We start from the raw sequence: 15,987 nt of genomic DNA, 5'->3' as shown, positions 1-15,987 counted from the left end.
TAGGCAGGGCCCTGAAAGTGAAGCACCACACCAAGAATTTTGAAGATTGTAAGGCTGTTCATATACACTTACCAGCCACTTTATTAGGTACACCTGTCCAACTGCTCGTTAACACTTAATTTCTAATCAGCCAATCACATGGCGGCAACTCAGTGTATTTAGGCATGTAGACATGGTCAAGACAATCTCCTGCAGTTCAAACTGAGCATCAGTATGGGGAAGAAAGGTGATTTGAGTGCCTTTGAATGTGGCATGGTTGTTGGTGCCAGAAGGGCTGGTCTGAGTATTTCAGAAACTGCTGATCTACTGGCATTTTCACGCACAACCATCTCTAGGCTTTACAGAGAATGGTCCGAAAAAGAAAAAACATCCAGTGAGCGGCAGTTCTGTGGGCGGAAATGCCTTGTTGATGCCAGAGGTCAGAGGAGAATGGGCAGACTGGTTCGAGCTGATAGAAAGGCAACAGTGACTCAAATCGCCACCCGTTACAACCAAGGTAGGCAGAAGAGCATCTCTGAACGCACAGTACGTCGAACTTTGAGGCAGATGGGCTACAGCAGCAGAAGACCACACCGGGTGCTACTCCTTTCAGCTAAGAACAGGAAACTGAGGCTACAATTTGCACAAGCTCATCGAAATTGGACAGTAGAAGATTGGAAAGACATTGCCTGGTCTGATGAGTCTCGATTTATGCTGCGAAATACGGATGCTAGGGTCAGAATTTGGCATCAACAACATGAAAGCATGGATCCATCCTGCCTTGTATCAACGGTTCAGGCTGGTGGTGGTTATGTCATGGTGTGGGGAATATTTTATTGGCACTCTTTGGGCCCTTTGGTACCAATTGAGCATCGTTGCAACGTCACAGCCTACCTGAGTATTGTTGCTGACCATGTCCATCCCTTTATGACCACAATGTACCCAACATCTGATGGCTACTTTCAGCAGGATAATGCGCCATGTCATAAAGCTGGAATCATCTCAGACTGGTTTCTTGAACATGACAATGAGTTCACTGTACTCAAATGGCCTCCGCAGTCACCAGATCTCAATCCAATAGAGCATCTTTGGGATGTAGTGGAACGGGAGATTCGCATCATGGATGTGCAGCCGACAAATCTGCAGCAACTGTGTGATGCCATCATGTCAATATGGACCAAAATCTCTGAGGAATGCTTCCAGCACCTTGTTGAATTTATGCCATGAAGAATTGAGGCAGTTCTGAAGGCAAAAGGGGGTCCAACCCGTTACTAGCATGGTGTACCTAATAAAGTGGCCGGTGAGTGTATGTTTTGCAAGCCCCATTTTGCTTTACACAAGTCCTCAATTTCTAAAACAGACAATTACCCCAGAAATGACCCCATTTCTTAGAAGTAAAGAAAACCACTAATCATTTTAAGGTGTTAAGATTTACATCCAGGGAATAATGAGGATATTAATTTATTTTATGGGAGTACTGTAAATTAGAAAAATGTTATAGTGCTGTACATTCTGATCCCAGAATATCTCTTAAAACTGTATAAAGGAAAGTAATGGAAGTATTTCTACAGTGCTAGTTGTTTGCATCAAGCTATTATTCTTTCTAAAACTACCATAGGAACTTTTCAAACATGAGAACCTTTTATGTCACATAAAAAATTCTTTTGTATAAAAACAACACCAAAATAGAGAAAACTCTTAAGAAATTGTACCTGCTGATGCCAGAACCGAAAAAAGAATGAATCACAATTTTAAGATTTTTCAAATATTCAATTACAAAAAGGTTATTTGATTATTTCACTCAGCTCTATTCACTGGAATTTCTGAGAAGGGATGTGATCCAAGGTAAAAAAAAGTAGGTTTACAATCTAAAAATGATTTTTTTTTCAAAGACTTACAAAGAACACTGAAGTATCAAAACATTATGGGAACAATGTAAAGATAAAAATTGAATAACTAAGGCAAAAATACTTTTTATTTTACAGGAAGAACCTTATGTGATGTTTAAGAAATCTGACAAACCACTATATGGAAAAGAAAGATTTGAAGGCTATTGCATTGACTTGCTTCAGAAGCTATCTGAAATTCTCGGGTTTAAATATGAAATTAGATTGGTGGAGGATGGGAAATATGGAGTCAAGGATGACACCACACAACAGTGGAATGGGATGGTTCGGGAGCTTATGGATCATGTAAGATCTTGATTGTATACATGTTTTATAAATCTATTTTATAGTGTTTTAAGAGGCACAGTGAACCTTTATATAAATACAAAGAAGAGGTTTCCCACTGTAGTAAATATAAATGAGAATCATTTCCATAAGTGGCAGTGCTTTATTAATTAAAGGCTATAGATTTAACATTTTTCTTGCAGCCTTTTCATGACCTGTGAGGTTTAAGACCTTAGTGAGTGGAGTGAAATTTATTAATAAAATAAAAAATTAGTAAATACATTTAGTAATAACTATTAATTTTTTTTAATTATACGAAACTATATAGAATATTTTGGAGGATTTCTTAAGAGATTGATGATCAAAAACGTGTACACTTTATTACTAATTCTCCCATCCTTTGTTTGAATATAATTTAATCAGTGATTATGAATTACAATTATATTAAATGGGTTGTATAAGTGTGATAAAACATCTACAGGTGGCCTGGGTTGTAAAAAAATTAAACTAACACTTACTGTTCCTGTTCTCCTGTGCCACTGTACATCTACAGGGGCAGGAATGCTCTGTCTGACAAGTTATGCCCTACTGGCATGCCCAGCCATCACCTGCCCATGCGCCTGATACAGCATAACTTTCGATGTGTATCTTGCAAATAGACATGGGAGAAAAGTGGGTGTGCCATGTGGGCAGAAGGAGTGGAGGGTTCCTCCCCTATGTAAACAATCAGGTGCACGGCACGGCTGGATTGTAGCACGGGAGAACAGGAGCACCCGAGAAGGTAAGTACAAGTTTATTTTATTTTTACCCTGCATCCCCCTCCCCACGGCCATCTGTAGATTTTTTAACACACTCAGACAACCCCTTGCATGGGGATGTCAAATACAGGGGTTTTTTTTGCTTACACATACATGAATCATTTCCTTAACACTTCACATTTAAAGCATGTCATTGGAGAATTTAAAAATTAGGAAACATTGCAACCCACTGAATGTGCCTATTTTGACACATGTCATCATTATACCACAGCAAACAAATCCTTGATTTTCTGTATTTACCTGTATCTCCTTATCTCAGCCTCAGCATGAGGTTGATAATCATCCAAATACTGATTTTGCTTTAGCAAAAGTGTAGTACAAAGGAACTGGGTAGATCACATAAAAACTTATTGGTGTTAAAGTTCATTCTCTATGTGTCCCTCTAAGGTCATGGACCAATTGGAGCAAAAAAAAAAGGCAAACAATGCTTTGCGGTAAGACTAAATATTTACAATACTGGCTGCTCTGAATTTCAAACAAGCACCATAACAAAAACTTGAATATAAATTATTCTCTTTTGTCCAGTAACCAACCTCCTTTCAAGTCTTTATTAGTATCTTTGGCCCCCAAACTTTGGTCTTCTCCTTGCATTACTGAATTAGCTGTCAAGATCTCAATTGACTTCTCCCTTACCTTTAGCTGTGGCATGTCATCTTCCTGGTCATCTGGGGGGAATTTAATATGGCTTACCGACCTGATTCTTATGTACATTACGACAATCTAGAACCTCCACCTTATTTATCCTGACTGAGCCTGGATAGTCTTCTGGAGCTATGCTCTGGTTCTTTGGTAGCTAACCCACAGTGATTAACAGTTTTCCATCACCTTCCAGACCAGGACCATGATTCTAATATAAGTTACTCCTGGTTAGTGCTCTGTGATTTCAATATTCTTTGTTTTCAGCAAGCTCTTGGTATCTTGATATGTTTTTTTTCTCCTTTCTGCCTATATTCAGACTCTTCTTCTGCTTTGTGATTTTGTACTGCATTTACCCTCTTGTGATTTTGTTCCGGAGACTATTCTTCTGTGTTTGTTTGTCTTGACTTTGTTTCCACATTGGTAAAGGGGGGGGGGGGGGAGCGCCTTTCAGTTGTCTACCAACTGCATAGAATTGGGAGGACAAGGTTAAAAATAAGTAACACCACACATGCTTGTAAAATGGGGGTAGTAAAGGGTAGAGGGCTGAAAATTTGGAGTAATAACACGAAAGTAAACCTTGACAAAATAGGGATAGGGAAATAATCAATATAAGATATTTAAGATGAATGAAACAAAGAAATATTTTTTATTTTTTTTAAATAGTGTTAAAGGGATATTCCCTTTAAAAGATATACAATTTTCAATATATTTTCTCTATCAATTCAGCATAGTTTTCTAGATCTCTGCATGCTGTCATTTGAAAACTTCTCTGCTAAAATCCATAGAAATCTCTCCATGGTCATGTCACAAAGGTACACAGCTCATTATATCACAGAGAGTAATAAGAGCTGTGTTACAATGAGCTGTGCATCTGTGTGACATCACATGACCATGGACAGATTCTATCAATTGAAAGTAAAGATTGAAAATTTCCATAGAGTGACAGTAATCAGAGATCTATAAAACCATGAGGAATTGACGCGTGACGTATATATCTGAAAATTGTATAACTCTTCATTACACAAATAAAATATGTATTTGCTGAAATAGTTACACCCCTTCAATCTCATTGAAGTTGAAGGTGCTGTGGGTGTTTAGACCTGTTTATTTTCATAGCATTAAAAGAAGCAATGGAAAAAACACAAACCTTTCCTCTCACTGTGGTTGAAAGAACTTTATTAGTGTATGAGCGCAAAAACTGGCTCTGCTATTTTGAATAAAATGGAAGCAGTGAATACAGACTCAGTAATTCAGAATTAACTTTCTCTGCTGGATTAAGATTACATCAGGCAGAGGGAGTGGTGAAGTGTAGAGGCAGCAGGTGAAAGGTAAGACAGTATAATATTCTGAGGGCTACAGCACTGAGGGATTCTGGTAATACCCCACCCAGAGCCCCTCTGGTTTATTTGCATAATGTTGAAAGTTGCTTTTAGGAGGTAAGAGACCAAGGATAACAAATATAAGAAGATTACCACAGTCATGGTATCTGGATCTATGAGTAAGTGTCCCTGGTTTATCATGCTTGATTTTGATAGATTACCTGTGAAACTGAAACTGTTTGAGTTTTAAGCTAATCACCATTGGTTCCATTTTGTAACCCTCCTAGTTCCCTTTTTTGCCAGGAGAAACAGCAAATGATCAATGACCTTGGTCTGTAAGAGACACACTTTGTAAACATCTATTCACTAAGAATATATATATATATATATATATATATATATATATATATATATACATATATATATATATATACACATATATACATATATATAATATATATATATATATATATATATATATATATATATATATATATATATACATACACTGCTTGAGATAGACTTCGGCTAAAGCCGAAACGTAGCAGCTTGGGAATAAACACCACTTGAATTATTCCACCATTTTGGAGTGCCGTTTGCTTTCTGTTTTTCTATATTTGGCAGGACGTGGCTGTCCGGTTGCAGCGTATACCCAGCCTTTACTCTATTGCAGTGCCGCTAAAGAAATTCTGTCTATATATACACATACACATATATGTAAATTTGATTGGGGAACCTACATTTTTTGCATAATCTTGCCATATTTACACTATAATCTTTGTTCAGTTTCTTTGTCAGTTGAACTACATTCCTAACTGAAACAGAACTACAAGTTAAATGGATCCCAACCAGATAGCCTAAAACAATTTTACCAACAGTAATCCCAAGCTTCAACCATACCCCAAACCTGACCTGACACTATTTAAATTCCTAAAAACACTGACTAAACCCATTTATTTATTAAGAATTCAAACAAGAGCCTAAACAAATGTTTATTGTTTATTTTCTAAACTATATATTTTTTGTTTTAATTTGCTGATTAACACAACAGTTACATAAGGACTTGTTTTGAAAATATGTATTTTACTAATTATATAAATATATAAATAAATACCACAGACCAGAGCACTGAATTTGTTTTTACCTAAATTATTTTAGACTCCTTGAATACTCAGATCCCAACTAGGATATAGATTTTATATTTAACAATGTACAATTTAATAACATTAAGTTTCATTGCTGAAATACTAAGATGTTTTATTTTTATTTATTTAGGGTGGAATTTATTATTGTAGTATGTCAGTTTTCTGGTGCCCAAATGTCTCACAATTGTCTCAACTGCTGATTTGCACAAAAAGAGAAACTTTAGTCAAACTACCCCACTTTAATTTTATCCTACTAAGGCTTATGTATCGAGTGAATCCAGAATAGCAAGACAAATTTATAAAGTTCAACCTTTCAAAAAGTTTCAAATTTAGGTGCAAATTCATTCCAGTCCCCCCTTTTGAAACTAGTTTTAATTTTTTTGCCAAAACATTTCAAATTCCTCTTTATTTTTGTTGCTTTGAATTTCTTTAAAAACTATGCAACTTATTGAATAGTCCAGGCAGAATTTACTTTATTTTGCTTTGTTTCCAGATGTTTTGGTGCATGTTAGTCAAACAGCTTGCCTGGTCAGCTGGCGAAGTAGGCTGGAAGAAACAGGATCACCTCCTTTCTTTTTTGCACAAAAATTTTAGCTTTTTTAATTGCAGACAACAGACCAGGCATACATTTCAGCTCAAATGTCCTACTCAACACAAGAAAAAATACTTAATAAATATTAGCCAAAACAGAAACTAGACTGATTGGAAAACTAGAATGAGAAAAGATAAATCTCCCTCATTGTTTTTGCAACTGTTCTGTTGCACATTACACTACACTATTGCCTATGATTGGTGGGTACTAGTGTATTTTTGCAATATTTTAGCTGCACAACAATTTGTACACATCGGCCCATGTGTAGATTCTCTGGCCATGAATAGTAGCAACGGGCATCAATTTATGTCCAGGTCATGTGGCCAAGTCCGAACGCCCAACTCGACTAAATCTACAGGTCCCCTCATCTTTATTAGTTGTCTTAAGAATATTTTTAGAGAATCTAAGTACAATGAAAATTAATATTTTTAGGTGCAGTTTGCTTTACTTTCGAGCTTTACATATGTTTAATCCTTGCAGGAAGCTGAATTATGACTAGGGTGAATAATATTTATTTTAGTAATTAGTGCTATTACTATGGATTCTTATGTAGATAAATGTCCAGTCCCCATTCAGTCTAGTCTCGCTTGTGTAAACAATACATAATTACAACTGTGTTCAATAAATTCAATGTTCTATAATAATAGAAGGGATTCAGTGATGTGTTTAACATATTCTGACTTTTAGACAGCTTCCTCCTATTACAAATGAAGGATTTCCATTGTGGTGCAGTGATGTACTAAATTTGTTAATAAATGTGTCAGGCACATGTTTAATATCAGCGTACTTTGTTATATATATAGGTATATATATTTACATACACACCGGTGATCAGTTAGTGAATTGTATGTAGTGTATGATTACTTGATTTTTTCATCTTGATTGATCAAAATCTTGATTGATCAATTTGTTGATCATTTATTTTACATAATACACCTTTTCCCAGTTTGTTGACGGACATAATGGGGCTTATTTACTACGGGTCCGCGGACCGCACTTTCTGCCCCAATGTTTCATGTCCATTCAGCAAAGGTCTAGCCTTTTATCTCACTCTATCTCAAACTTGATATATATATATAAGATATATAATAAATATAATAATATAAATAAATAAAATAATAAATAAAAATAAATAAATAAAATTATATATATATATATATATATATATATATATATATATATATATAAGAAAAATGGCAGCACTCTAACATTCCATCCATCTTGCACCTGAGTATTTTTTATTAGTATTATCCAGAAACTTAGATTAAGTCTGCTATGACCACAATTTCTATGATGCCTTGTGTTTTCTCATTAAGTCATTTAGCAGTAAATACAGTGAGATTCTCATAAGTATGTCCACTGAACACAGCTGTATACACAGCTTAAATTACATGCAGGAGCATATGGAATGTAATACATAGTCAAATTTAGCGATGAAATAGTTGCATGAAGTTTATAGTCTGTGCTGTGTGAGCAATAAGGGTTAAAAGCTTCTCTGTTGTGGAGAAAGTGTCTGGAGACCAGAAGGTATGTAAGCAGTATATGACATAAAGTGCACGAAGAGAGACATACAAAGTTCCATAAATACATAAATACATTAGATTTGCTCTTAAAACAAAGCGGCAACACCCCAAGCATTCAAGAAAAAATCAAGTTACTTTAATAACAATGGGGCAGATTTATCAAGCTATCTGAAAGCCAGAACATTTCTACTTGCCTATGGCAACCAATCACAGCTCAACTTTCATTTTACAAGTGCTCATGAATAATTTAAAGGGGAGCTGTGATTGGTTGCCATGGGCAACTGGAAATATTCTGATATTCAGACAGCTTGATAAATCTGCCCCAATGTGTCTACAGTAACGTGTCTGGCCCTTTAAAAATGGAGCCTTTGTACATTTAGAGTTTTGGTTGTATAGTATTCCCTAGCACTGGTCACATGTTATCTTCTGTCTGTATGGTTTTAACATGAACAAAACTTTTTTGTGTGCTATAAGTGTCAACATGGGAGGTGGGAAGGACTGAGTAGCTTCTGCAGATGCTCATACAATAGAGAGGTAGTTGACTGTCCAAATCTTTCCCAGACAGATTTTGGTGAAAGAGGGACAGTGGAGCTGCGTCATGTATTTCCATACATGCAAACATCTTGGGACAAAGAATAGGCCATTTTCAATTCATCTAAATTTACAAAGTGATCTTTTTGTCTTTATAAACTCGACAGGGAATAAATAAATTTAAGGTTACATAGATTTTGAAAATACACTGTTGCAACTTGTAGTTTATTGCATAGTAAGGCTGCATTCACACGGCCGTTGGGGGACGTATATACGGTTGGCATATAAACGTAGCATATACTGGCAATGGACACACGGCACCGTACGGATCATTATGGTGCCGCACGCGTGCGGCACAGTGCCACTCTGTGCCCGGGTAAAAGATAGGACATGTCCTATCTTTCTCCGTAATATGCCGCCATGTGCTATGTTTCTCTATAGAGAGGGGCTGCTCACCCCCTCCTCCTCTCCCCGGTGAGAGAAGGAGTGTGCCTGCCGTGCTACGGTACAGTGGGCAGACGTTCATGTGAATTTAGCCTAAGTATTATAACTGGTGTGTTTAAACAACCATGCATATGTTTATTTTATAAAATGCATGCAAAACACACACACAATCAACAAATATTGGATGCACATATTGTGCATGACAATCTACAATTTGTCTATTTTTTGGTCATCTACATCTCCTCTGTAAAGGATTAATTTTGAGACTTTTTTGAGACAATTTCAAAAAGTTGCATTTTATATTATAAGGAAAAACATCTGGATTCCTAAATGGAATAATGAATTCTCTGCTAGAATTCATGTGCCATCTACTTTTGAAAAGTCTAAAAATGTCCCAAAAAAGTTTTTCCTCTCTGCTATAGTAGATATTCCAGTTTACCCTCCTAACCACTCCTTCAGACATCTTAATATACAAGCCAGATTGTATTTGCAGAGATTTGGGACATCTAACCATCCTTCTACCCTTGATCTTTGATATCCTTGGAGTTTTTTTCCTCCACAAAAATTGTTTTATATTGTGGTCTAAATTTTTTTGGTCACTCAGTGTCATTTTTATGGATAAGTTTTGCATAGGCTATAATAATTTTGTGAGAATATTCATCCTTAACAGGCAACATCTTCTTGCCAAAGATAGTGGTAGCCCAGTCCTTCCCCTCAGCTACTCACTTATTTTGTGAATCACTGAGAAGTTCAGTCTATAAATATCCCCTTGTGACCATGCTATGTGGATACCCATGTATTTTATGGAGGAACTTGCTGTTTGGATTTTTTGTCTTAAAGTTTTACTTTCTTACTTACGTTAGATAAATAGGATACTTTTTTCCACATTATTTTTTCACTATTGTGCCTTAAAGGTCTAAGATATAGAATATTTTCATTAATGATTCTTTGGGCGTCCTTAAGAAAATTAGTATTGCCCAATCTAATACTGATAATAGCCTTTGGATATTGTTCGATCCGTTTCTACATTTCAAGAATCCTGTTTGGTTGGGTGATATTAAGATTTTAATAAGGCTGTCTTTTCTGAGGGTAGTATGTCGCCATTAAGGAGCATCTTAATAAAAATATTTTTAACAACTTATCATTAATTAGGAAAGACATCTGGATCCCTAAGCCAAATAAGGCGTACTTCGCTAAAATTCATTTGACAATTCCTTTTATGTCTCAAAAATGTCACAAAAAAGTCAAAATATTGCAAAAACACAAATGAGACAAAAACGACACAAAAACACAAGAAAAAAAAATAAACCTGACCCTATGTCCTTATGATTAATCTATTCTTCTGTTGATACATCCCATAATTGTATTTTTTATTAGCAGCTGCCTGGCTCTGGTCACTAAAATTAAGCCTATCATCCACCAATACCCCTAGGTCTTTTTTAGCTGCAGTTTTATTAAGTAATTAACTGTTTAGAACAGAATTGTACTTTTGTTTCCATGACCCAAGTGCATAACCTCACATTTATCTACATTAAACCTCATTCGCTTTTTATCCACCCATTCTTCCATCGTCCACAAATCCCTCTGTAATACTATATTATCGGCCTCTGTGTTAAGAGTCAATGGAACATGAGATCCCAGGTTATAAAAAGCTCAAGACAACCCAGAATGTCTTAAATTGTCTTAACTGTGCATAATGTCATTTTAGAAAGTTTGTGTGTGTATTTAAGAATTGAATCTGACTACTGCAAGTAAATATAATATATAAAACTTTATTTTTCTTATTTTTATGAAGACATTCAATTTTTCATTGGTTTCTTCTTTATTCATTTTGCAGGAAGTATCAGTTCTAGGTGCCTTAAGGTGTCTTATCTATATGACAGAGACAGCCAGTCATTGCTTGATTGTACTAAGAAAGGGTACACCTGAGTGACTGGATGAAACATAAACTAATCTTAGTTTTCTGCCTTGAAGAAAGGTAGGAAAGGATAAGTTCACTTAGATCCTTGGGATATACTAGTTGAAGATCACTCTTGTGTATCACTGCTAGTATTTATGCTTGAAGCAATGTATAAAATACATTTAAGCTCTGAACATCTATCCTGGAAAGAAAGAGAATTTCACAGTTAACTTTAACAATTGTATATTTTGATACATATAAATCAATTCTAAATAATCATTTACTACATAATCAGTTATACATACCATCAGGAATCCTAGATGAGGAAAAGATCCTAGTGTATGAAAATAGACTGCGTTCCTGTAAATATTTCTGTACTGTATTATCTCATATTCATTGTTATAGACTACCATGTGGAATAACATTAGTGGAAAAAAATATACCCTTCCTCTCACAATGTACAAGACACTATAGGTATCCAGACCCAGTTATTCTCAGTGTGATAGAAGTCGCTAAGGAAAAAAACATGCCCTTCTTCTCACTGTGCTAAAACATGCTATCGGTGTCAAGACCGCTGCATGCAATGGGAAAAACATGCCATTCCTCTTACTGTGCCAAAAAATGCTATGAGTATCCACATGTACACTCACAGTTACTGTAACTGCACTATAAGACTGCTTAGGTATACATGTGCATTTACTGTCACTGTGCTAGATGATGCTATGAGTGTACACTCACAGTTACAGTCATTGCACTAGATGATGGTATGAGTGTACACATGCAGTTATTGCCGCTGTGCTGGCAGATGATGGCATGGGTGTACACTCACAGTTACTGCCACTGTGCTAGATGATGGTATGAGTGTACCCATGCAGTAATTGCCACTGTGCTGACAGATGATGTCATGAGTGTACACTCACAGTTACTGTAACTGTGCTAGATGACAGTATCAGTATGCCACTGTGCTGGCAGATGATGATATCAGAAGATGGTCTGAGTATACACAAATACAATTATTGTCACTGAGCTAGATGACAGTGTGGGTAAACACATGCAGTATGTTGGACAACTTTATGAGTGTACAAACACACTTACTGTCACTGTGACCCACCACTTATACAACAGGGTCACAATGACTCATATGGCCAATCAAATCTTCGCCCATACTGGTATGCCCAACATGCCTGTGGTTACCAGGGGATAAAATATTTTCAGGTGAGTCAAAAGCTTAATCCAAACATGGATTTCTAGTTCAACACTACATATGAAATCAATTAGATTTAGGAGACATAATAACTGAGCAATCCTTTACCCAGATATACAATAAGAAGCCTGGTAAACTATTATTTTACCAACCAATTGGGTACACAATATTGGGGTGAAAGGGTATTTAACCCCTTCCCGACGCGCGCCGTACTAGTCCCGGTGCATGGAGAGGGCTCGCGGGCCGAGCCCTCTCCATAGCCGGCAAGTCTTTGCTGCATATTGCAGCAAAGGCTTACCGGTAACACCCGCGATCGGTGCTAGCAATGACGTCACGGGGAGCCTTGATCCGTTGCCATGACAGCTTCGGGTCTCACGAAGGCCCGAAGCAGTCTCGTTTTAACCCATTCATTACAATGTGCTATCAGCACATTGTAATGAATGAGGAGTAAAATCCCCATATACTGCCATATTGCAGTATGGCAGTATATGGTAGGATCGATCAGACAACCTAGGGTTAAAGTACCCTAGGGAGTCTGAAAAATAGTAAAAGTAAAAAAAAGTTAAAAAAAAAAATTATAATAAAAAAACCTAAAAATTCAAATCACCCCCCTTTCCCTAGAACTGATATTAATATTAATAAACAGTAAAAATAATAAACACATTAGGTATCGCCGCTACCGAAAATGTCCGATCTATCAAAATATAATTACGGTTTTTCACTGCGTTTAACCTCGTAACGGAAAATAGCGTCCAAAGTCAAAAATGAAATTTTTTTGCCATTTTGAAAAATATAAAAAAATTAATAAAAAGTGATCAAAAGGTCACACAGTCCTAAAAATGATAGCAATGAAAACACCATCAAAAGTCGCAAAAAAGACACCACCCACAGCTTCAGACACCAAAGTATGAAAAAGTTATTGCTGCCAGAAGATGGCATAATCAAAAAAAAAAAATTTTGTACAGGAGGTTTTAATTTTTTTAAATGTATGAAAACATTATAAAACCTATACAAATTTGGTATCCCCTTAATTGTACCGACCCAAAGAATAAAGTAGACATGTCATTTGTGGCACACAGTGAAAGCTGTAAAATCCAAGCCCACAAGAAAGTGTCGCAAATGTGTTTTTTCACCATTTTTACTGCATTTGGAATTTTTTTCCCGCTTCCCAGTACGCGCCATGGAATATTGAATACTGTCACTACGAAGTGCAATTTGTTATGCAGAAAATAAGCCATAACAGAGCTCTTTATGTGGAAAAATAAAAAAGTTATAGATTTTTGAAGGTGGGGAGTGAAAAATGGAAGTGAAAAAACTAAAAAAGGCCAAGTCGTTAAGGGGTTAAAGTGAACCTGGGGGAAAGTGAGGCAGCAGCAGCTTATTAGCTTATTAAAGTATCAGAGTGATTCATACTTTGTTGGTAAATGAGATCAGAAACAAGGCTCATAAGAGCTATACTAACGTAGAAATTCGGCACTTGAGATACTTTGGTGTGATATGGAATTCACACAATGTTGAATTGGCAAATCTCAAATTCCGTCTTAGAGTTTCTCATAATAAATGTATAAATATTTCTGTCTAGTTTAAGAAACTCTTAAATGAAAAGAAAATTGTTTGCATTCAGCTAGTCACAACAGGACGTATAATTTCAAATAGCTTTATTCTCTAGGTGTTCTTCAATCTCTAACACTCATTGAAGTTTAATCACTTCATGTCTAGCCAATTGTATTTAGATTAATCCTGTCAGTTTGTTTACCCATTCTGTTTGCTGTTCTAGTTCTCCCGTCTTCATGTCTATCTTTGTCATGATCTATATATTTACTTGTCTGCAGTATGTCTTTATGTATCTTTTTTTAAGTCTTATTATCTGCTGTACTGACTTCTAGATTCATTTGTATTGCTGTGACACTCAATTTTCATTCTTTTTTTCTTTTTACACATAAGCATTTCAAAAGGCTTTTTTTTGGAATCTCTTCTGCTTTCCTGTACCATAATTAAAAGTTTTAACAAGAATTTAGTTCATATACATATATTTATGTACCTTTTCTGTTATGATATGATCTGTTTCCCAAAAGGCGTTATCGAGTCACAAATATCCATAGATATACACTTCCTATTTCTCCCCCTAGATACAGAGGCTTCTGCCTCCTCATAAATCCGGTGGGTGTTGTTCTGCTATCAGTTCTACCCCAAGTAGTCTGGCCTGATGTAGAATTATGCCTTAGCCTTCAGGGTCCTGTTATGATTAGTGCACAAGCCCACTCCACCCCTGGAAGCACCCTCCCCTTAATGCCTTGCCATGCCTAGTTGGCATGGAGGTAATGTAATGGGGGAAGTAGGGGCAATTCCTGGCCACAGACCAGGTAATGTGGCTTCTTTATGGTTTGCACACTAGAAAACTAGCACACAAGCCCTGTAAATTTGCAAGTGTTTTACTTTTCAGAAGTTTTGGCTTGTTTAATGTTTGTGTCAAAGCATGTATTAACAGGTTCGCGACCACCCGCCGTGTATTCACGACGGCGGTCGGGTTGCGCTGCATGGAGAGGGCTCACAGGCTGAGCCCTCTCCCTAGCTGGTAAGTCTTTGCTGCATATTGCAGCAAAGGCTTACCGGTAACACCCGCACCCGCTTGCACTGATCGTGGGTGATATCACAACGAAGTCTGCCCTCAAAGCTGCCGGCAGCCTCAAAAAGATAGCGGCGCAAGGGGCGCCGCCATCTTACCGGGGATCGCAGCTCCCCGTGACGTCATCGGGGAGTGGCGATCCATCTCCATGGTAGCCTCGGGTCTTCCGAAGATCCAAGGCTATTTCGTTTTAACCCCTTCATGTGCTGATAGCACGTTGTAATGAATGAGGAGGAAAATCCCCATATACTGCCATACTGTAGTATGGCAGTGTATGATAGGATCGATCAGACAACCTAGGGTTAAAGTACCCTAGGGAGTCTGAAAAATAGTAAGAATAAAAATAAAAAAAAGTTAAAAAAAAAAATTATAATAAAAAAACCTAAAATTTCAAATAACCCCCCTTTCCCTAGAACTGACATAAATATAAATAAACAGTAAAAATCATAAACACATTAGGTATCGACGGGTCCAAAAATGCCCGATCTATCAAAATATGATAACGGTTTTATGGAATGGAAAATAGCACCCAAAGTTGAAAATGGCACTTTTTTGCCATTTTGAAAAATATAAAAAAATCTATAAAAAGTGATCAAAAGGTTGTACAGTCCTTAAAATGATATCATTGAAAATATTATCACATTTCGCAAAAAATGACACCACCCACAGCTACATACACCAAAGTATAAAAAAGTTATTAGCGCCAGTTATTGGCAAAATCAAAAAAATAATTTTTGTACAGGAGGTTTTAATTTTTGTAAATGTATGAAAACATTATAAAACCTATACAAATTTGGTATCCCCTTAATGGTACTGACCTAAAGAATAAAGTAGACATGTCATTTGGGGCGCTCAGTGAAAGATGTAATATCCAAGCCCACAAGAAAATGGCGTAAATGCGTTTTTTCACCATTTTCACTGCATTTGGAATTTTTTTCCTGCTTCCGAGTACATGGCATGGAATATTTAATACCATCACTATGAAGTGCAATTTGTTACGCAGAAAACAAGCTATCACACAGCTCTTTACGTGTAAAAATAAAAAAGTTATAGATTTTTGAAGGTGGGGAGTGAAAAATGGACATGAAAAAACAGG

General features: G+C 36.5%; 1 protein-coding gene across 2 annotated transcripts in view; it reads left to right on the top strand.

Annotated features, from left to right (window-relative positions):
• Positions 1-15,987, top strand: part of GRIK2 (glutamate ionotropic receptor kainate type subunit 2) — a 437,454-nt gene that overhangs the window by 299,394 nt on the left and 122,073 nt on the right. For both annotated transcript variants that reach the window (XM_072141893.1, XM_072141892.1), the window contains one exon: positions 1,965-2,171. In XM_072141893.1, the coding sequence (XP_071997994.1) occupies positions 1,965-2,171 (207 nt within the window). The remainder of the gene's footprint in view (positions 1-1,964; positions 2,172-15,987) is intronic.

The sequence above is a fragment of the Engystomops pustulosus genome, chromosome 3 (genome assembly GCF_040894005.1).
Source record: "Engystomops pustulosus chromosome 3, aEngPut4.maternal, whole genome shotgun sequence".
NCBI classification, from domain to species: domain Eukaryota; kingdom Metazoa; phylum Chordata; class Amphibia; order Anura; family Leptodactylidae; genus Engystomops; species Engystomops pustulosus.
Note: the sequence above shows the minus strand (reverse complement) of the source record. Positions and strands in the feature narration are given on the sequence as shown.